Source organism: Gossypium hirsutum, chromosome A04 (genome assembly GCF_007990345.1).
Source record: "Gossypium hirsutum isolate 1008001.06 chromosome A04, Gossypium_hirsutum_v2.1, whole genome shotgun sequence".
NCBI classification, from domain to species: domain Eukaryota; kingdom Viridiplantae; phylum Streptophyta; class Magnoliopsida; order Malvales; family Malvaceae; genus Gossypium; species Gossypium hirsutum.
In genome coordinates this window covers 20054924-20077094 of record NC_053427.1, presented here as the reverse complement: position 1 = coordinate 20077094, position 22171 = coordinate 20054924, and the positions used below count along the sequence as shown (strand labels likewise).

Sequence of the window (22171 nt, the reverse complement as noted above, 5' to 3'; positions counted from 1 at the left end):
TAGAGGCATTATATCAAAGCAAAGCTTGACAACCATTGGTGTTTGCGCAGTTTATTTACTTGTACATATTTCACCACTTTGCCATAGACACAAAAACCTTTTATTTTATTTTATCAACGTTTAAGTTTTCACTACTTTTTTTTTTTATATTTATTTAGTTCATAATGAAAAATTTGAAGTGAGTAAAGATAAAAAAAAAATTAGTGCTTTGGGTAAGTTTAAGGAAAGAAAAGAAAGGCTGAAATAGATATCATAAAATAAAATGGAGAGAAGATTCAAGAATTCCTTTTATTTGTTTGTAGATCATGTATTCGATGGAAGTTGCTCATATGCTAAGGTTTATGAGCTTCTTAAAGGATGTCACAGCTTTAATGGTTTATTTATCCTAATGATTTTGGGACTACATTTGCATAGAACAAACGAGCATCGACAAGACCTTCACTATGAATGTTCAGGGAACGGTCCAAAATTATTTATCCAACTCTTCATGATATATTTCAGACAATAATTAACAATTAATTTTATTCATTCATATTTCAAAATTGAAGCTTGGAAATTCATCATGAGAAATAAAGGACCTTTTTCGGGACAAAGAATCAGAAATTGTAGAATTTTTAATAGAAAATAATTTTCTTCTAAAAGAAGACTCACTAAAATCTAACACAAATAAAAAATACATATGAAATAACAAATCAGGCCTGTTGTGACAAGATTCAAACAGTATGCAAGGGCCAACATTGGGTATAGAAATGATCACATGATTAGTCATAAAAAAATTCTATATTAAGTTATATCTGCCTTTTTTTAAAAAATGATTAATTTTATATATTAGATTAAATGTAAATTTATCATAAATTAATTATTTATACTTAAAAATTTATTTATTCTATATTATTAAAAATTAAATTATTAGCGGAATAATTCAACAGTACCATATGACATACAAAAAATAATGAAATAAAATTTAAAAAAAATATCAATTCACTTTTTAATCTAATACATAAATATTAATTTAATTATTTTTTAATTAGAAAGAATACAATGACTCCCATGTAACCTTTAGCCCCCTACCTCAAATAATTCCCACGTCACCAATTTCATTTCTGATAGTTTTTCTTCCAAAAACAACCCCCGCTCAATCCAAAAACCTCGATAATACCATATACGTTCAACCTAAAACTCAATTGCACCACCACCACTTCTCTTTACTGAGTGGCTTTGCAGTGTCCGCTTCTTCCTTCCCGTCCTCAGCTTTTGTCGAATTTCACTCTCTTCTTTAATTTCTCTCTCTCTCCTCTCTCTCATCCTCTCTCTCTCTCTTTTTTTAGTTTCTTTTATTTTTCTAATTTCTGATCAAACGATTCACATCTCTCCAGCCATGACTATGATGACGACTCCGCCGTTAGATGTACATAACACTCTTTCCTCCTCACTTTCAATAGTTACTTCAATAATTATTATTGTTCTTGAATTTCTCTCTTGTGGAGTGCTTCAAGAGGATACTTTTTGTTTTCTAAGTTATTTATTTTTAAATTGACAGTATTAATTTTTTACGTGAATTTCTGACATTTTTTCTGAATCATTGAGAGGCTTGATTATTAGGTTTTGATTGAGAGAGTTAGGGTTAGGTTTTGGTTGTTCAAGTTTTGATTGTTTTAACTTGGATTTTGGAACAGCAAGAAGATGAGGAGATGCTCGTGCGCATTCTGAGTAGTCGATGGAACTCAGCCAATGGAAGGTTTGTTTTTTTTATAGAAATTTAGTTCACTCCTAATTGCGTTATTAATTTATAATCTTAGGTTGATCCGGAAGTTGGGTTTTTTCTTCTTTTATTTATTTATTTATTGTAATTATGGAGTGATTTAGTATGGAGTAATAATTTGATTAGTCAGGTTGTTAGGGTTTTGATTTTTTATTGATTTATGATCTTGATTAATTTAGTTCTCAAGTTGACCAGCTAGTACGGGTTAGAATCAGCAAGTTTCTGCTCAACACCAGAAGCATTATTCAGATATATTTGTTGTTGGTGTTACAAATGGTAAATGGTGATTTTTCTTTGTGTTGTCATTATTGAATATCTTTATTGTGTGCTCAGACTGTATGTAATGATTTTGGTTGTCGGGTGATTCTTCTGTGCAGGGATACTATTTTCCAAGGGAAACAATGTGGATCACTTGTCTATGTTCTGATGTTGGGATTCTTCCGCATTGCATTTTGGAGTGATATGCTCATTTAGCTGGCGGTAGTTAATCAAATCCATCACAAATATTCAATAAGAAAGGGTATTCTTACTGTTACTGGGTTTGTCGTTTTGTTATTTATGACAACAGCATTTAATGGGAAAATTCCACCCTCTTTGTTACTTTATATTGAAGTTTCAATTTAAAGCAATCTTCATTGCCTAGAAAGAATTTGTTTATTGTCTTTTTACTCAATGCGTGATTGAGCATTTTGTTATATGGTTTCATTCGTTGGACTTGTAACAATCGACAATGATTTAGCATGTAAACTTGTTTCAGCTGCACGTATTCTCTTTGGCTAGAAACAACTACAAGTAGCTCCATTATTTGATATTTTTTTTTCTATTTATGGATACCTTTATTGTTTGTTTCACTTGGATGTTTAGGAATTTGATTAGAAAGGGAGTTGGATATTAAGAAGAATGTTTTAATATTTATAAAATTCCAAATTAGAGAGATTTTGATGATAATGAAATTTTCGTGGTGATGATACTTAAGTTGACTTATTGCTCAAAAGGTTAGGTTCTTCCTTCTGTGATAGCGAACATTTGGTGGTATGCTATCAAAACTGTTTTATTTCTTTCTATAGATTAGCAGTTTCCTTTTAACATTCTAGCTAATAGTACTTTTATTGATTATTTTTATAATATTTAGACAGAAAGTTATTAATGGGATGTCAACTTAATTTGTTTTGCGTCCTTCCTCATTAACTTTCTTCCACAAGCTTTCTGTTCCAAATTGGGTAATAAAATTACTTTTATTTTATGTAACATTGCCTTGTTCTATACTTCTACCCTTTCTCTTTCAAGTAGGTTTATTTTTGGAGTTTGATTTTTAGTGACAATTCTAGTATTATGTTGGCCTGCTTTCTTGTATCTAGTTTTTGCTACTTTTATATTTCTTTTTCTGTTGACCTAATCTATATAATGTTCCAGTTGTGTTTTAAGCATTCCTGTCATTCCTATTTTATGGCAACTAAGTAATATTGCTGAACTGAAAACAGTAAGCTGTTGTTAAATTTTAAGGATGAAAGGTTTATAATATTGCAAGGTTTTCCAAAATTGTTAAATTCTTCCAGGATAGGTTAATGTTTAGGCAATTTCTCCTCTGGATTGGATCATTTTATGTTGTGTTTATTACAACAGATTTGTGTTAAGTGATTGGTGGTTGACATATAGCGGGGAATAAAGGAACTTCCGTGATAGTCTAGATTCGTTATTGTCAATCCTATTACATAGCGGCCAAGTATTCAATATCAAAGTTTGTCCAGAACTTATTTACTGCTTTGTTTTTAACTTTTATTTGCAGATACTCAACACCAGTTCAATGCAAGAGAGAGCGATTGGGGTTTCACATCATTTATGCCTCTCAGTGATCTTTATGACCCTAGTAGAGGATATCTTGTGAATGATACTGTTGTTGTTGAAGCTGAGGTTGCTGTTCGTAAGATACTAGATTATTGGTCATACGACTCAAAGAAAGAGACTGGTTATGTTGGACTTAAGAACCAAGGGCTACTTGTTACATGAACTCACTCCTGCAGACTCTATACCATATACCATACTTTAGAAAGGTGATGGTGTTGTTATTATTCTGTTTGGCTTGCTCTTATACTATTCAATTGGAGTGAAACATCTCATTTTTTAATGTTCTCTTTCAGGCTGTGTACCACATGCCAACAACTGAAAATGATATGCCTATAGGAAGTATTCCTTTGGCTCTGCAGAGTTTATTTTATAAGCTTCAATATAATGACACTAGTGTCGCGACAAAGGAGTTGACCAAATCTTTTGGATGGGATACATATGATTCTTTCATGCAGCATGACGTGCAAGAACTCAACAGAGTGCTGTGTGAAAAGCTTGAGGATAAAATGAAGGTGCTGTTCTCTCTCTCTCTCTCTCTCTCTCTCTGGGTGTTTGCAGTATCACATTGTGTTACTGAATGCTGATTATTATCCTTCTCATTTTACAGGGAACTGTTGTGGAGGGGACAATACAGCAGTTATTTGAGGGTCATCATATGAACTATATTGAATGCATCAATGTGGATTTTAAGTCTACAAGAAGGGAATCATTTTATGGTATTTTCTCTTTACTGACGTGTACCAATATTAGTTGAAATACTGAAATGCCCTTTAGGAGCAAAATGTAAGTGTACATATTGTGTGGCAGACCTTCAGCTTGATGTCAAAGGTTGTCGGGATGTTTATGCTTCCTTTGATAAATATGTGGAAGTTGAGCGCCTTGAGGGTGACAACAAATATCATGCTGAAGAGCATGGCTTACAGGTTAGTTACGTTTTTAGTTTTTTTGATGTGATGAAAACTGGGCCGAAAATGTCCTTGGCCCGCTTAGGGTTTAGAATAATGCATAGACAAGGCTGTTTTAACAATTTATTCCATGGTTAGACTTTATCTGCGATTTTTATCAACTTAAGCCATTCAGCTGGCACAAACTAAGGCATTCTGATTAGTTTAAATCCTAATGACATTTCTTAATTCTGTGCTGATATTCTGTTGTTCATTTCAGGATGCAAAGAAAGGTGTCTTATTTATTGACTTCCCTCCTGTTCTTCAACTTCAGCTAAAGCGATTTGAATATGATTTTATGCGGGATACGATGGTGAAGGTCAGTGTTGGAAACAATTTTTCCAATTCTGTTGGGTAACTGGGTTACTTTTGATACTGTTTGGTATTTTGCAATTTCATTCAAGGCTTTGGACTGTTATGTAATCTGCTAAGAAAACACTTCTACTGACTCCTTTATCTGCTGCACTAAATATGATCTATACATTTGAATATTAATTCTTTCATATCGGCTAAACATTTCTGTTTCCTTGTTAAGTTTCCTTATATTCCCTTTCGTCAATGTTGATTAATGAGGGTTTCATAGAAGATCAATAAATTCTTTATATGCAAAAGCTAAAAATGCCTGGCTTTATTGCTTCTAGGAAAGAAAGAAAGTATTTTAATAGCCATATTTCCTTTCACAATTTCTTTTACTTATTTTCTTTGTGTGGTTTAATCAACTATTACCGTCTGATCTGGTTTAATGTTTTTCCAAATGTCACTTTTATGAAACTGATTTCTTATGATAAAAATTATAGTTTTTCTCTTTCAAAGTGTTAACATCCTTTTTATCTTTTTCAACAAGTTGGCATTATGGAGTTTTTCATATGAATTTAGATACTATGCATGTTAGTTTTGGCTATTTGTATTAATAGTTTCTTTGTTTTGTAGATAAATGACCGCTATGAATTTCCTCTTCAACTTGACCTTGATAGAGAAGATGGGAAGTATTTATCACCTGATGCAGATAGGAGCGTTCGCAACCTTTACATGCTTCACAGGTATTAACTTCCTCATGAATTTTCACTAATGTTTTTAATCTGTTCTTAGGTAATGCAAGTCAGTAATACATTGTTCTAGTAGTTTCCCTGCTTACCTCCCATGCTAAACAGGAGAACTTTTTTTTTCTTCTTTTGCATGTCCTGCTTTGGCTTACAGTGTCTTAGTTCATAGTGGAGGAGTACATGGTGGACACTACTATGCTTTTATTAGGCCAACCCTTTCTGACCAGTGGTAAGCAAACATTTTTGAATTAATAGTCGACTAATTTGATTACAGTATACTATTTTTTTCTTGAATTTGAACAAGATTTTCTGAAGAATGGCATGATTGACGTAAGAACACATTTTCTCTAAGATGACTTTTCGTATTTTATTTTTCCTGTTTGGTTAGCAATTACATGGATATTGAAATAACAGCAGTATCAAACTCAAGAGTTGTTAAAGAAGTTAAATTTCTTTTGAAACTTACACTTGACATATGACTACTTTGTGAGGTTTAATTCAGGCACGTCTTAAGATTAGTATTATCTTTAGACTAGTATTCAATGCCATCACATCTAATGATATTTTGGCATTTAGTATCAGGTGCTTTTGGATTTAATGTTGGCTTTTGTTAAAGCCTCACATCTAATGATATTTTGGCCTTTCGTATCTGGTGCTTTTGGATTTAATGTTGGCTTTTGTTAAAGTTTATTTTAAAATGGGGGAAAATTCATGTTAGGACCCTTTAATATATCTCTCTGTTTTGTTAGGTATAAATTTGATGATGAACGGGTAACAAAAGAAGATATGAAGAGGGTATTAGAAGAGCAGTATGGTGGTGAGGAAGAGGTAATTTTTCTATGTTCTGCTTAAAATGACCCGTCTGTTTGTGAACCATATGTAAGATTTAATTGACTTTGTTGCCTTGTTCTTTCATATTCATTAGTTGCCACAGACAAACCCTGGCTTCAATAACACGCCTTTCAAGTTTACAAAATACTCAAATGCGTACATGCTTGTCTACATACGAGAAAGTGATAAGGACAAAATAATTTGCAATGTTGATGAGAAGGACATTGCTGAACACTTGAGGGTAATTTTTTCATTTCCTTGAAATTGATGTGATCTTCCTAATGTTGACCCTGTTAATGACGATCAGTGCATTCAATGCAAATATCAGATGAGATTAAAGAAGGAGCAGGAAGAGAAGGAAGACAGAAGGAGATATAAAGCACAGGCCCACCTTTATACTATTATAAAAGTATCTATCTGTTACAATCAAGGTTACAGCATTTATGGATATTCTTTTTTTCATGCATTTGAGTGAATATAATTAATGCATTTAGGTTGCTAGAGATGAAGATCTTCTAGAACAAATCGGAAAGGACATATATTTTGATCTCGTGGATCATGACAAAGTTAGGAGTTTCCGCATCCAGAAGCAGACATCCTTCCTTGCTTTTAAGGTACCATTTATGATTTTTTATTGCTTGTTTGCATGTATCGGACTTAAAATGTAGTCGACACAAAATAGCTGATCTGATTATTGTGGTTGATGACATTTCTAATTGTTACTTGTAATCGGAGCCTAACATCATTCTTCTGATTATCTATCTTGAACTTCAGTTTTCTTTTAAATGTCCTGCAGCATATGTCTTACATGGATATTGGAATCCAAGGATATGCAGTTCAGTTATCTAGTTAGCTTTTTAAGTTTGGGAGTTTGCCATTTGAATATTAGTCATGTTGCTGAGGAGATGGCATTTGATTGTACTAGGAGTTGGACTGCTTAATAACAAGATGTTAATCAAAAGAGAGTTTTATCTCTATTTGATTCTGAAGTCAAAGTTTGAAAATTAGACTGAATGCCTATGCATATAACATTCCTTAATTATAACTATCAAGTAATATAGATATGTCTGCTTTAGCTTAATTCATAATCTTTAGTACCATACTAGTAAACAAATGACTTTGTTTCTATCTTTGGGATTTCTTATGGGTTTCAAGTTGTTATTATTGTCTTTAATGTGTAACTTTCTGAGCTTGTTAACAGGAGGAAGTTGCGAAAGAGTTTGGCATACCATTACAGTATCAACGTTTTTGGATTTGGGCAAAGCGTCAGAACCATACGTATCGGCCAAATCGACCATTAACCCCTCAGGAGGAGGCTCAATCTGTAAGTAGTTCTTTCTAGTCTTTGTGCTTTGCATCTTGTTTCTCACATTGTTTTTTGGATCATACATTTTCTGAGTTTTCTGCTTGTCTCTACTGAGATATCTTACAAGGGGGAATTTTTTGCTGACATCTTCTATGGGAATAAAAGATTAGATGTGTTTCCAAATTTTTTTAGTTGAAGTTAAAGAAATTATGTTGACTTAAACGATGATATGTGTTTGTGTCTTATCAATGTAGTTTGTTTGTCATTTGGCAAATATTTATTGTTTAGAAATGTTTATGGTAGGAACTTTACTATGGCCAATGTTATAGGAGGCAGTAGCTGGTAAGGAGCATTGTTTGTTTCTCTCTTTGATTAATCCTGTGAGTTAATTCTTTATGATTGATTAATTCAGGTTGGACAATTGAGGGAGGTTTCAAGTAAAGCCCACAATGCAGAACTAAAACTGTTCTTGGAAGTTGAGCGTGGCCAGGTAATGTTCTATTAACTTCTGTTTTGAGTTTTTAAAATGGTAAATTTTTATTCTCTCATATTCCTTTTTCCCCTTTCGTTTGATAACTTCAGGATTTACATCCTATTCCTCCACCTGATAAGACAAGGGATGATATTCTACTTTTCTTCAAGCTCTATGACCCGGAGAAAGGAGAATTGTGGTATCTAATTGTTCCTCTTTATTTTGTATATTTTGTCTACTCATACTTCCTGACAATGCAATTTGTTCTTTCGCAGTTTTGTTGGTAGACTGTTAGTAAAACTTTCTGGTAAGCCAATAGACTATATAGCGAAGCTAAACCAAATGGCTGGTTTTTCTCCTGATGAAGAAATAGAACTTTATGAGGTTTGTTGCTGCCCAACTGTGTGTTTGTATACACAGGGCTATAATTTTCTTAACCAATTCTCCTAACTGGTGATTTTGTGTCTTTTAGGAAATAAAGTTTGAGCCTTGTGTGATGTGTGAACACCTTGATAAGAGATGCTCATTCCGGTTAAGTCAGGTATATTTTTCTTTAGAACATACACCCTTTTAATGTAAATTGCCAGTGACACTGTCCTTGCTTGCAGATTGAAGATGGGGATATCATATGCTTTCAGAAGTCTTCTCCAATTCAAAGTGAAGAAGCATGCCGGTGTCCAGATGTGCCTTCATTTCTGGAATATGTGCACAACCGCCAGGTATAGTCTGCTTAAACCTATTCATCTAATCTCTTTTTGATATTTTGCAGTTTATAGCTAACTGATTTTATTTTGGTAGGCTGATAGTGTTTTATTATACCCTGTGTCCTCATTTGTCTGAAGCAATAGAATTCCTCCATTTCCCCATTGGTATTAATTTATAGAACTGTAAATAAAGATTTAGAATCTAGTGCTTGAGAAAAAAAGAGATACCTGTACCCAGTTCTGTAATATTCTTTTAATTGATATGAGATCTTTCATTCTTTTAGGGTGTTAATTGATGAATAGATATTCCTTTGGTGTACTCCATTTCTTTCCCTGTTCACCAGTAGCTGCCACATGGAGTAATTAATAAACAAAATCTTCTAGGAATTATTAACTTGCCTCATTATAAGACAAGGAATGATATTCTACTTTTCTTTAAGCTTTATAACCTGGAGAAAGGAGAACTACAGTATCTAACTGCTACTGTTTATTTTGTATATCTTGTCTCCTCATACTTCCTGGCAATGCAATTTGTTCTTTTGCAGTTACACTGTGTTAACCATATCATATAAATGAAATCTAGAGGACTTTGTAACAAAATCCAGTTTTTTTAGTAGAGTAAATACTTCTAACAATAAATACATAAATAAAAAAATCACCTTGGAAAGAACAATTTGCTAGTCCGAGTGAGAGATTAATGGAAATTATTCATGGTCGTTAATGTTTTGGAGGACGACCAACGAAATGAGAAATTATTGGAAAAAGATTGAAGGATAATTTTAGTTCGAAAATCAGAATTAATTTAAATGGGAAGCTAATTGAATCTGGATTATTAGTTTGTCAGGAAAAGTTCTCAATTTCAGCTCTGGCTTTGAACTCTTTTTTTCCAAGAAATCTTTGGTAGATAGTAGAAAATAGAAGTCTTCTCCCCTCTGCCGGGCCTGGTTCTTTCCCTATTAGTGATGCCCAGAAGAACTTCCGCACCATCCAATCTGCTTGCAATCATCTTGTGTTGATCATTTCTTTAATCTTAAATTTGCAATTTTTCTTTTACTTAATTTTACACTTCCTTACATTTTCCATGTTTTTCTGATTGTTTTTCCAACCCCTATTATCTCTAAGAGAAATGTTCTATTTTGTTTTTTTACTAACAACTACAAACAAATTATTTCCTTCATGGTGTGTTTTGGCTAAAAGGGATTTTATCATCTTTAAAAATATTAGTATTGAGGTCTTTGAAAACAGCATCTCTCACTAATTTTTTGCCTGTAATATAAGGAAAAGGTAAATTGATCTGTCTATACTTTCTTCAATTTTGGCTTATGGAGCCAGTCCTTTCTATCTCATTTTTCTAAGATGGTTAATGGAGTTTCATGGGCTAATACGGGAAGTAGGTAACACCAAAACTTTGTTTATTTTTTTTACATTACTTCATGTGGTCGCTCTTGGTGGTGAAAGCTGATGGAAATGGGGCACATTTATGAGGCAAAGGATATTAATGATCATAAAAGGAAAAGAAAAATGGTCTAACATGTCGAGAGTTGTTTATTTATTTAATTAGCTGGTTACCAAGAAAGTTAGTCAGTTTGATTCGTTCAAGACAAGAAACTTCTCAGAGGCATTTACTATTGTTAACATGATCTTTTTTTTCATACACAATTCAATTTGTGTATAGACTCTTTTAACTCGATAAGTTGTTTTTGTGATTTGATGTTACTTAGATTGTTCGTTTTCGATCATTGGAAAGACCAAAAGAAGATGATTTTTGTCTAGAGCTGTGAGTACTTCTGGTGCAAACTATTTTTCAGATTGATTATTTGCTGTCAGATACTTATACTTCAGTTTCTCTATAACATTCAAGGTCAAAGATACATACTTATGATGATGTTGTGGAAAGAGTGGCTTACAAAATTGGTCTGGATGATCCATCCAAAATCAGGCTCACATCTCACAACTGCTACTCTCAACAACCTAAGCCTCAACCTATTAAATACCGAGGAGTAGAGCATCTTTCAGAAATGTTGATCCACTATAACCAGGTAGCTCCCCTATGGGTTTGACATCTTGCTATGTTTGTTTCATTTATGCAAAAGATACTTTGACTGATATATTTTTTTTTCTGTTTCTTCATTTACAGACTTCTGACATTTTGTATTATGAAGTTTTGGATATCCCTTTGCCAGAATTGCAAGGGCTGAAAAACCTGAAAGTTGCTTTCCATCATGCTACGAAGGATGAAGTAAGTATAGAATCTGTAGTTACTCCTTCCAATTTCCTCTTCTTTTAGGATCAATTGATATTTATGCACCTTCCTGTTATAATGCTTAGCATGATTTTCAGGTGGTAATTCACAATATTAGATTACCTAAACAGAGCACTGTAGGAGACGTGATTGATGAACTTAAGACAAAAGTAAGTTCTTGCTTCTAATTTTATATTCTAAATAATCGAAACTAAGAAGAGATGGATAGTGCTATTTGTGATGAGGAACTTGTGTGGTTCTGTTTTTGGAATGATTATTTGTTAAAAACAGGCTATTTCAATTATATTTTTCACAAGAAATTACATAAATATTTTTAGACATAGTGAGCCTAACTTAGGAAACTTTACACTAGGAAACATACTAATTTTAGGGATGCTGTACCTAAAAACAGCCTTAGGGATAAAATATTTACAGAATCCTATTTGATACACTAAAATATTCCTTAATTAGGAAACTGAAATCTGACACCCCCTCAAGCTGGGAAGTGGATATCATCCATTCTCAAATTGCTTACTAATTTCTGAAACAACTTCCCAGACAATCCTTTGGTAAGTATGTCTGCTAGTTGACCATCAGTGGACACAAATGGAGTGCAAATTAAGCCACTGTCCAGTTTTTCCTTTACAAAATGTCTGTCAACCTCAACGTGCTTCGTTCGATCATGTTGAACTGGATTATGTGCAATATTGATAGCAGACTTATTATCGTAATACAACTTCATTGGACCTTCTCCCAATATTGTTTAGGGACATTTTTTTGGAACAAAAGGGCTCTTGTAATAGCTAAAATGTGACCATTCTTTCTTTCGGCAACACCATTTTGTTGGGGTGTACTAACACAAGATGACTCATGTATAATGCCTCTTTCCAGGAAATATGTTGAGAGAAATTGATTGAAATAATCCTTGGCATTGTCTGACCTAAACCTTTTTATTTCAGCTCCAAATTGTGTTTTGATCATGTTGTAAAAGGTTGGAAAGACAGACTTTACATCAGATTTTTGTTTTAAAAGAAATATCCAAGACACACGAGTACAATCATCAATAAAGGATACAAACCACCGAGCCCCAGAAATAATTGAAATAGTGGATGGCCCCCAAACATCATTATGAATAAGAGTAAAAGGAGTGAAAGTTCTTTTACTGCTTACTGGAAAAGAGGTACGTTTATGTTTTGCAAGTTCACAGATATCACAATGAAATTTTTCAGCAGCCAATCCTTTGAACAATGAAGGAAACATAATTTTAAGGACTCTAAATGATGGATGACCAAGGCGAAGGTGATAGAGCCAAATTTGGTCTTGATTGGTTTTAATAGATTCGGATATGAAAGATGAAGGTGAGGAATTCAGAGCACTAACTTCTCCACTGGATTCTTCAAGATAGTATAGGCCATTTACTTCCTTAGCATGTCCAATCATCCTCCTCGTATTCTGTTCCTGAAAAAGACATCGATTGTGATAGAAAACCACTTTACAGTTAGAGTCTTTGGTAATTCTTTGAATGGATAAAAGATTGGTAAATAGTTTTGGAACATGAAGGACATTTTAAGAGTAAGGGTTTTGTTTATAACAATATCACCCTGACCAGCCACTGTGATCACAGAACCATCGGCTACTGTTATTTTTCTACTACTAGGGCAAGGTGTATATGAAACAAATTTTTGTGAGGAGTGGGTCATCTGGTCTGTAGCTCTTGAGTCAATGACCCAAGAACTTTTGGTGACTGTATCTGAGACTTTAGAATCTTGAGAAGAGGATATACCTGAAAAAGCCAAACTACAAGTACCTGTTGAAGAAGTTTTTTCCAATGATCCCAGCAAATTTTTTAACTTCTCAATTTCTTCTTTATTGAATTCAACAGGTGATTCTTGAGAATTATTTTTTCCATCCAGCTGTCTTGCTGTATATGCTCGTCCTTGTCCCTTTGGTTGTCCATCTTTTTCTGAAAAATTTTTATTTGTTGTTTGTGGCTTCCCATGGAGTTTCCAGCATCTTTCTTTAGTGTGACGGGCCTTTTTACAGTAGGTGCACCATACGGAATCCCTGTTAATAGGCTTTGTATGTTCTGTTTGTCTATTATCTTCACTATTTGGCTGCTCCAGGCCAAATCTCCTCTCACTTACAGCTTTTGTAACCAAGGCTGAACTATCCACTTGACTGTTCTCAACCATAACTCCTCTTCTTCCTTCCTCAGCACGAACAATTGCAATTGTCTCATTTAGTGATGGTAGTTCCTCTTTTCCAAGTACTTGAACTCTTACTGCATCAAACTCAACATTTAGTCCAGCAAGAAAATCATAAATTCGATCCTTTTCAACGAACCTTTTCAGGAGTGCTGCATCTTTACTGCACTTCATCTGAATGCACTGGTAATGATCCATCTCTTTCCATAAACTTTGCAACAGATTGGAATACTCCGTGATTGATCGACTTCCTTTCTTGGTAGATGAAATCTTAGTCTTGATTTCATAGATTTGAGCAGCATCTTGAACTTTAGAATAAGTCTGTTTCACAGCTTCCCATATTTCTTTGGATGTGTTAAGAAACATGCATGTATCACTGATTTCTGGCATCATAGAGTTTCATAACCAAGACATTACCATAGAGTCTTGTTCATCCCAAGCATCAAACTTAGGATCTCCTTCTTTAGGTCCAGTTCCGAGTAAGTGACTCAGTTTTCCTCTTCCCTTCAAGAACGTACGAACCAGTTGAGACCACTTCAGGTAATTTTTCCCATTTAGCCTGTAGGCTACTTGGATGTTCTGAAACTACTTGTTGGGTTTGAGTTGTTCACAGAAACTTCTGAGACATCCCCAGTGTTACTGATCTTGACAGTTTCAGTCATGTTTCGTTTGAACAAATTTTACAGGCTTGAGGGTTGGTTGGAATCAGGGAAAAAAATCGTCAGACAAAGAAAAAAAAATCCCAAAAATCGGGCTAAAAAAGCTCTGATACCATGTTAAAAACAGGCTATTTCAATTATATTTTTCACAAGAAATTACATAAATATTTATAGACATATTGAGCCTAACATAGGAAACTTTACACTAGGAAACATACTAATTCTAGGGATGCTGTACCTAAAAACAGCCTTAAAGTTAGGGATAAAATATTTACAGAATCCTATTTGATACACTTAAATATTCCTTAATTAGGAAACTGAAATCTGACATTATTTCCTATTTTGTCAAGAAATAACTTTTTTTCTAGCATCAAGTTATCATATAAAAAGTAACTATTGTACGAATATGCACTGAAACCAACCACAATCTTGCACATATTTCTTTATCATAAGTATGATGGATCCTTACAATGAAATATCTTGGTTTTTGTGTGTTAATGCATAATCTACCCCTTCAAGGAGTTGTGTTTGGTAGTGTTTTCCTTATTAACTTCCCATGCAACTTGGAAGTTCATATTCAGTTAAAGCTGTGCTTTTCAATTCTGAAACAGGTGGAATTGTCACATCCAAATGCAGAGCTTAGACTGCTTGAAGTTTTCTATCACAAGATCTATAAGGTAGAAATTGGTCAATATTTGCTTGCTAGTTGTTGTAATTTCAGTTGTATGTACATATATAATTTTTATATGGTTGAATTTTAAGTGTTCTATGGAATGACATGCTGTAAACTTTTCTTATGTGACTCATGGTTCATGCACCTCATTTTTTTCCAGATCTTTCCACCTAGTGAAAAGATCGAGAACATAAATGACCAGTATTGGACATTGCGTGCAGAAGAGGCAAGTTTTCCTTTTTCCATCCCTTTTTAGCTGAAATTTCATGGCTAAATTGCCCTTCAACTACTGTTGCTTTTTAAGCACATATATAGAAGGGACTGCTCTTTATTGAGATTATAGGGGTATAGCTTTGGAAGTGGTTCATCAAAAGAAGTAACAAACTCTATTGTTTCTACCTGAGTAGATGCAACTGGCAGTTTGTAATATTCTTACCTACATTCTAAAATGAAACAAGTAGAAAGGAAGAAATATATTATTGTCTTTCCATTGTTTGTGTGGTAGAAAAGATGGAAAAATGGAAAAAACAAGTAATTTGCTTTTCAATCAATGCTTGATAAGTTGAAAAAGGAGAGGAAAGAAATAAAATTTTAGAAAATGCATAACTTTGTTAACTTAAATCTTACATTTTCTTTCCTCTTAACATTCCAAATTGGGATTTGTTTTTATTCATGGGGATGGAAAATGATCTTTGTTTTCTTTTCCCTCACTTTCCTTTCTTGCCAAACACTCTCAAAATCGATTTTCTTTTCTGTTTTTCATTCTCTTCTTTCCATCCATCCACTTTTCTGCTCTACCAAGCACCCTAAGAGTTTATTCATGACTAAATAAGCATCTCTGATATTTTATTATTGATGTCTGCAACATCTACTAATAGAACTAAAGTTTCTTTTCCTTTTCTTTTCTTTCTTTATTATCATTTTTATCAAATCTTAGATCCCAGAAGAAGAGAAGAACCTTGGTCCCAACGATCGTTTGATTCATGTATACCACTTCACGAAAGAAACAGCCCAGAATCAGATGGTATTCAATATGAATGAACTGATAAATATGGATGATTTGTTTTGACTTTTTAAGATATATGGTGGAAAATGGCTATCTGTTTAATACAGTTTGGATGTTCTAGGAATTTATATTCTGTTTTTTCTTTTCCATTTCTTAACAGCAAATACAGAATTTTGGTGAGCCCTTTTTTTTAGTCATCCATGAAGGTGAAACTCTGGCTGAAGTTAAAGTGCAGATACAAAAGAAATTGCAGGTTCCAGATGAAGAGTTCTCCAAGGTATATCTTTATACATCTCTGCTATTCCATTCTTTTTTCCCTTTACTGCCATAACTTAAAAATTTAGCATTTATATCCTCTCACTTGCAGTTACACTTTTATGAAGGAAAAAAAATCTAGACTGGAGGTCGAACCAGTTGGACCTCGGATTTCCCGTTTAACTAGTTAATTGGCCAGTTCAACCATAAAGCAAATTAAAATATCAATTAAGAAAATTTCGTAAAATGTCATTATGCATATATGACTGACTACATGTATATAAGTATATTAACAACAATGTAGTGGTTCATATATGCACGATGACTATCTGTTGGGCTAAAAATGGAACAATTCCAAACATAAAAAATAATAAATTAAAGGTTCCGTTCTTTTGGTTTTTTCCTGGTTTATCCAGTTCCCGATTTCTCTATTTCTACTGGTTCATCAAATTGTGGTTAAACATATGAGGTTGAACTGCTGGATCAGCCAGTCTCTAGTTCAATTGGCCAGTCTGGTCTGATTTTTTTATCATTGCTTTTCAGGCATGTACACACACTATTATGAATATGGAATTCTGAGACCAGTTTTTGACTTGTCTCTCTTTATATTTTTCCCATTTCATTGTACAGTGGAAGTTTGCATTCATGTCATTGAGTCGACCAGAGTATCTACAGGAGTCGGACATTGTGTTCAATCGCTTTCAGGTATGTCTTGATTTCTTCTTTATCATGTTTCTGCACGTTGGATCACTAATTTGTTATAAATTTCATATATTTATGCAAACTGACTGGTGTTTTAATTTGTGCTGTGTAATACAGAGAAGAGATGTTTATGGTGCTTGGGAGCAATACCTTGGGTTAGAGCATAGTGATAACACTCCTAAGAGGGCTTATGTAAATCAGGTAAAATGCAACAATCAGTCCCAACGTTCTATGCTAAGTAACATGCATATTCTAGAATATGTTTTAGTTGCCGTTTTTATTATTTATTTATTTATTTCTAATTGTATGTTGGTGGGCATATATAAAAAATGCAGAACCGTCACACATACGAGAAAGCAGTTAAAATATACAACTAGGAGAAAGCTAATTTGATAGAGAGATTAGCAGGTAAGTTAGTTGATGTGGAGATACCCTTTTCCTTACAAATGATGGCATTGTAGATATCATCATTATTATGATTTTGGAGGAAACCGTTGTTGCTTACAGATAATTTACCCAGTAGGGTTTGATTATTGTTTTTTTGTAGGATAAAATAATATAAATATCAATATATGATATAGTTTTGTTTTCGTTCTTTATGTAATTTAGCAGAACGTTGGGAGTGTTTGACGGGATGAATATCGTACCGGCCTCATCACATTCTTTTCCTTCTTTGTTATTATTAATACTAGGAGAATTAGTGCTTAAGGATTTAAAGTGTGCGTGGAATGTGTACAGCTCCCCGTTTCTATGCTTAGTTTATGACATCCTACACTTACATGTCATCATTTCATCTGTTAAAGTTTACCACAAGTTCTTGTGTCATATCATAAAATTCATTTTAGTAGTTCATGTACATTTGAAAATCTGGCATTTTAATCCCTACATGAGTGCACAAATGGATTTGACTGTAAATTAAATATAAAAGGTAAAAACAGTTTTGAAGAATGAGAAGAGATAAGAAACTTATTTTTCTTTTACGACTTATATTTGTTTTTTGTACATTTGTAGTTTGGTTCATGTCACCTGCCACTGTCCTTTCATTTGTGTTTAAGACCAGCAAGCTCTTTAATTTGATTTAAGGTCACGTTAGTCACTGTTAAGTCATTATTTCATTAACTGCAAAGTAAGCGTGCAGGGATTAAAATGTTAGTTTTTCAAATGTACAGGGACTAAAACGAAACTTGTTGAAATGGTATTAAAACTTGTAGTAGACTTTAACCTATTTCAACCTTGAGGAGTCTAAAATGAGCTTTTTGAAATGTACTAGAACTTCTAGTATACTTTGAGAGCTCTAAAAACTTCCGCGACTATGCAATAAATTTTTTCTTTATGTAAATACAAGTTTTTTGTTTTTGTTAAATTAAACCATGGTCATATCTAAACTTGTTCATAGGTTGGGTTACCTAAGCTTGAAGTTTTGCCTGAGATTTGAAATTTGAGTTCGAAATGGACTTGAACATTCTAGGCTTGAGTTTAGTTTAATTTGATCTGTTTCTAAATTCATAATATTTTATATTATGTTATTTTTATATATTATGTAATTTATAATACATTAAAATAATATTAAGATAATTTTATAAAAAAATTAATAAATAGAAAAATAAAATCATTAATATTAAAATAATATAATATAAATATTTGTAAAAAAAGTTTTTAAAATATAATATGAGCGAGTTTAAAATAGGTTTGGGTTAGTTTTTTGTAAATATGAATGAGTTTGAGTAAAATTTTATATCATATTTTGAGATTGGATAAGTATAAAATATATTAATATTATATTTAGATTCGACCTGACTTAGACCACGAGCACTTCTAGGTCACTTTAACTATTTGAAATTAATTGTTTTAGTTTATTTTGTTCTCTTGAATGTTAACATGGTTTGTTATGTAATCTTTTTTTTTTTGTGATTCAAATGTAAAATGTTATAAAACAGTTATTAACGTTGTCGGCCATAACAAATTTTAAAAATCTTGAAAAGAATAAAAAATTCATAATTTAATTTTTAAAATTATAAAAAATGTAATATTATAATCGCAACAATTTCTTGAAAATTTAAAATATTCATAAATCTAAAAGTAGCAAAACAAATTTACCTAAAATTTCAGCGAAACCTAATATATATATTTATATATATTATTAATTGTTAAGGCATAATCAACAAATTATTCTTGTTTGCAAATTGACATTATTATTTCCCCGCTTTGTATTATTAATTTAGTAAATAACATGTATTTTATGCCTTACTATAATTCTATTAATTTAACAGCTTTTCCTGATAGTAATAATGGCATAATCGAAAGCTACGAAGATATGATATAAATTAGATAAAAAAAAAGTAGTTCTCTCATTTTGTTAATTATCTTCAATTTACTTTTAAAATGAGGATTATTAACAAAAAAATTAGATGAGAAAAAAAAATTTGGATATACTTTGTTCATCTCAAGTGAAAGAGAAAGGACCATAGGGTAGAAAGTTATGCAGTTGACAAGATATTATGCATTTTTTCTAAAAAAAATTAAAACTTGATAGGTTTTATGAATTTTCAATAACTTTTTGTATAACTATAATTTAAAAAAAAATATTTTTATGATTTTAAAAAATAAATTATGATTTTTGTATAATTTTAATATATTTTAAAATTTAACGTCAAAAAAATTTAAAAGTACTATATTGATATTTTAACTACACTGCAAAGGCTAAATTAACAATTAAGCTTGAATAAATGTATCACGTCATTGGACATTCGTTGATATTTATTTCCAAGTTAATATAGAGATGACTTAAATGAGCAATTTCAAATACTTAAGTGATCAAAGTATAAGTTTATGATTATATATCTCTACTTTTCTTTATATATTATTATTGAGAACATCAAAAGTAATAGAAATAAATCATGATATCCTTTTAAGTCTTGAGAATTCTCTAGTTATATTCTTTTATTTAAATTTAAATACATAAATATTTAAACGTGATTTTAATTTATTTTAAAATTAATAATATATAAATATAAAAGTTATGTAAATTTAAGAAATAGTTTTGTTATTTCGTGCAATGTAGGAAACAATTGTGTGTATTATTGCAATAATACTTAAAATATGATAAATATATTAAATTATAATATTTTTTAACAAATAAAATATTTAAAATATTTCTTAAGATATGTGCAACCTAACCTAATCAAATCAATTATTGAATTATTTTCATTTCCAGTAATGATGTAGTTTATCAATTAGGTCAAATTTCCATAGAAAGATAAAGTAATAGTAATATATGCATAGTAGGTTTAGTTCATTGTAATGGAATATGGCTAAATTGAATAGAGTTGTGATCAGTAATTCAATTATTTGGTTGAATGAAATGGAATGGAGTTGTAATAGCATTTTTATATTTTATTGAATGGAATAGATGTTGTAATAGCATAAAGAAAAAGGCTTAAATGACTAAAGTACCCTTAGCAAAATTTTTTTTAGGTAGACGATTATTGTTATTGTTATTGTTATTAAATTTTAATAAGATTATTATTAAATATATTTTAATAAAAAATAATTTAATCATATTTAACATAATTGTTATTAAATATAATTTAATAAAATAATATATAATTTAATAACATTCTCAAATAATTATTAATATGAATTAAAAAATCATAATATATAACCTACATTATTATTTTTAAACCGCAATACATATTTAATGTGCTAAAATATCATTAGTGAAACAAATAATTTAATTATTTTTTAAAATAAAAAGTAAAATATTAGAAGTAATAAATAGCTTGAGAAATATATTTTTACATCCAAACATAATGTTCATATATTAACAAAAAGTTACATGGTGCCATTAGCTTATATGCCATAATCTATATGTTAAATTTTACAACATCAAAAGGTTACAATATTGTAATGGCATTCTATCATGTCATTATACCACCCAAATATTACATATACAAAAAATTACCAAAACATCACTAACACAACCTGGTTTTTAATGGTTAGAAAAAAATCTTCTCACCTATTCCAATTGCACAAAATAAGGTATACTAAAGAAAATAAGCATTTGTGTTAGATGGTCTAGAATTTTGATCAACGTGCGGTAGCACTTTCTTGAATGACCATTTCTAACTTTTGTTGAATTAGCACTTCGTAGGCAATGCTCCTACTTATTTCAAGGCCAACTATTCATATATTTTCTGCCAATAACATGGCAGCATTAGTAAATGAAGTAGAAGAAATATGTTCACTTGCATCATAAATCTTTTTTTTTCTTCTTTGAAAATGTGGAATCATCTTGGTTTCAAGATGGTTGCGATTGTGTAGTTGAGAGATCCATCTCATCCAAAGAAACATCAGCTTCGCATCCACGGAAATCGTTTCTTTCTTCATGAGTATTTGCACTAGCTACATCCTTAACATCTATTTCTTCAATAATATTAGCGGTTGTTTGAGCATATTTCTCAATGGCTCGATCTATTGCGTAAGTGGCAGTAAGTTGGTCATAATAAGGGAAACTGCGATGTCTGAATTGACTGGCCTTTTTTGTGACTCTATAAAAAATGAGGAATCCATATTAGATATAAGTTTGGTCAAAACAAAATAATAAAGACTTGAAATAATTCTTACACTTATATATAAGTTCCAAACAGCATCTTCAGCATAACAAGTTACCTCTGTTCATCCCAACCAAGCCGCTGTTGTCTTTTCCACTGAGCATATTATAAACAATTGCCCAATCCCTTTTCAATGTCTTAATCCTTGATTCAAGATTAGGTTTAGCCTTCAACATAGCATAGGGTAAAACTTTTTCTAACATTCTTTCCAGCTCATTTAAATAACTGACCTTGAATCTCATATCTACATTAAAGGTTCCAACATTGTGCAAGTCGACCATACATGCAATCAACGCAGCATCTTCTTCTGGAACCCATTTCCTTTTGGTTCCTTGAGAATTTTAGGAAGAAACACTTGATTGTAAAAAGCCTGACATAACTATCTTAACAAGAAATGCAAATTAAAATTAAGTTCAATGTTATGAATAAAAAAGTAGACACTTTATAAAATTATAACACATGAAAAATCAAAAGAACGTAAATTAAATTTGTAATTTAACAAGTCTAGTACAATACAAAAAGACAATTCAAACACTGCTAAAGTTTTATAAACTAGATACATGAAATAACATAAACAAACTAATCTTCTACTATTTTACCCTAAACCTAATTAATTTCTAGATGCTTGTCATTCATAAAACATTTGATTGGCTAGTTCCATCCTCCAAGTAGCTAATGCATCTGATGGATGAATATTTACGATATTTAGTTTATTGTCATCTATCACATTACTAGGTAATCCTTCTCCCAACTCCGCTTCAATAGGATCAAGACTCATATAGGTTCGAATAAAATTATAGGGCAAACAATATGCAATAATGATTCTATTGTGCACCCTCACAGGATAGAATGATGGACTCCTAAGTATTCCCTATCTAAGTTTTAATAACTCAAAGAATCTTTCAATAACATT

At 31.8% G+C, this 22171-nt stretch overlaps 1 protein-coding gene across 1 annotated transcript; it reads left to right on the top strand.

Moving 5' to 3' along the window:
• The first annotated feature begins 2237 nt into the window (after positions 1 to 2237).
• Positions 2238 to 17238, top strand: LOC107948514 (ubiquitin C-terminal hydrolase 12). The gene is made up of 29 exons (XM_041111329.1): positions 2238 to 2282; positions 3549 to 3813; positions 3901 to 4119; positions 4215 to 4323; positions 4415 to 4530; positions 4772 to 4870; positions 5482 to 5591; positions 5749 to 5823; positions 6344 to 6422; positions 6520 to 6666; positions 6754 to 6834; positions 6920 to 7039; positions 7627 to 7749; positions 8144 to 8221; positions 8314 to 8402; positions 8479 to 8587; positions 8676 to 8744; positions 8812 to 8922; positions 10629 to 10684; positions 10769 to 10946; positions 11045 to 11146; positions 11248 to 11319; positions 14624 to 14689; positions 14846 to 14911; positions 15623 to 15709; positions 15852 to 15968; positions 16577 to 16651; positions 16766 to 16849; positions 16984 to 17238. Exons 2-29 carry the CDS (start codon positions 3766 to 3768, stop codon positions 17023 to 17025), a joined length of 2727 nt encoding a protein of 908 aa, XP_040967263.1. The 5' UTR covers positions 2238 to 2282; positions 3549 to 3765; the 3' UTR covers positions 17026 to 17238.
• The last annotated feature ends 4933 nt before the right edge of the window (positions 17239 to 22171 follow it).

What these genes read in the sequence shown, in the direction of transcription:
- LOC107948514 (XM_041111329.1), top strand. Translation starts at nt 3,766, where the DNA reads ATGAACTCACTCCTGCAGACTCTATACCATATACCATACTTTAGAAAG. An exon ending in AGCTTGAGGATAAAATGAAG is followed by an intron (nt 4,120 to 4,214) that starts GTGCTGTTCTCT and finishes CTCATTTTACAG; the next exon opens with GGAACTGTTGTGGAGGGGAC. An exon ending in ACATTGCTGAACACTTGAGG is followed by an intron (nt 6,667 to 6,753) that starts GTAATTTTTTCA and finishes TGCAAATATCAG; the next exon opens with ATGAGATTAAAGAAGGAGCA.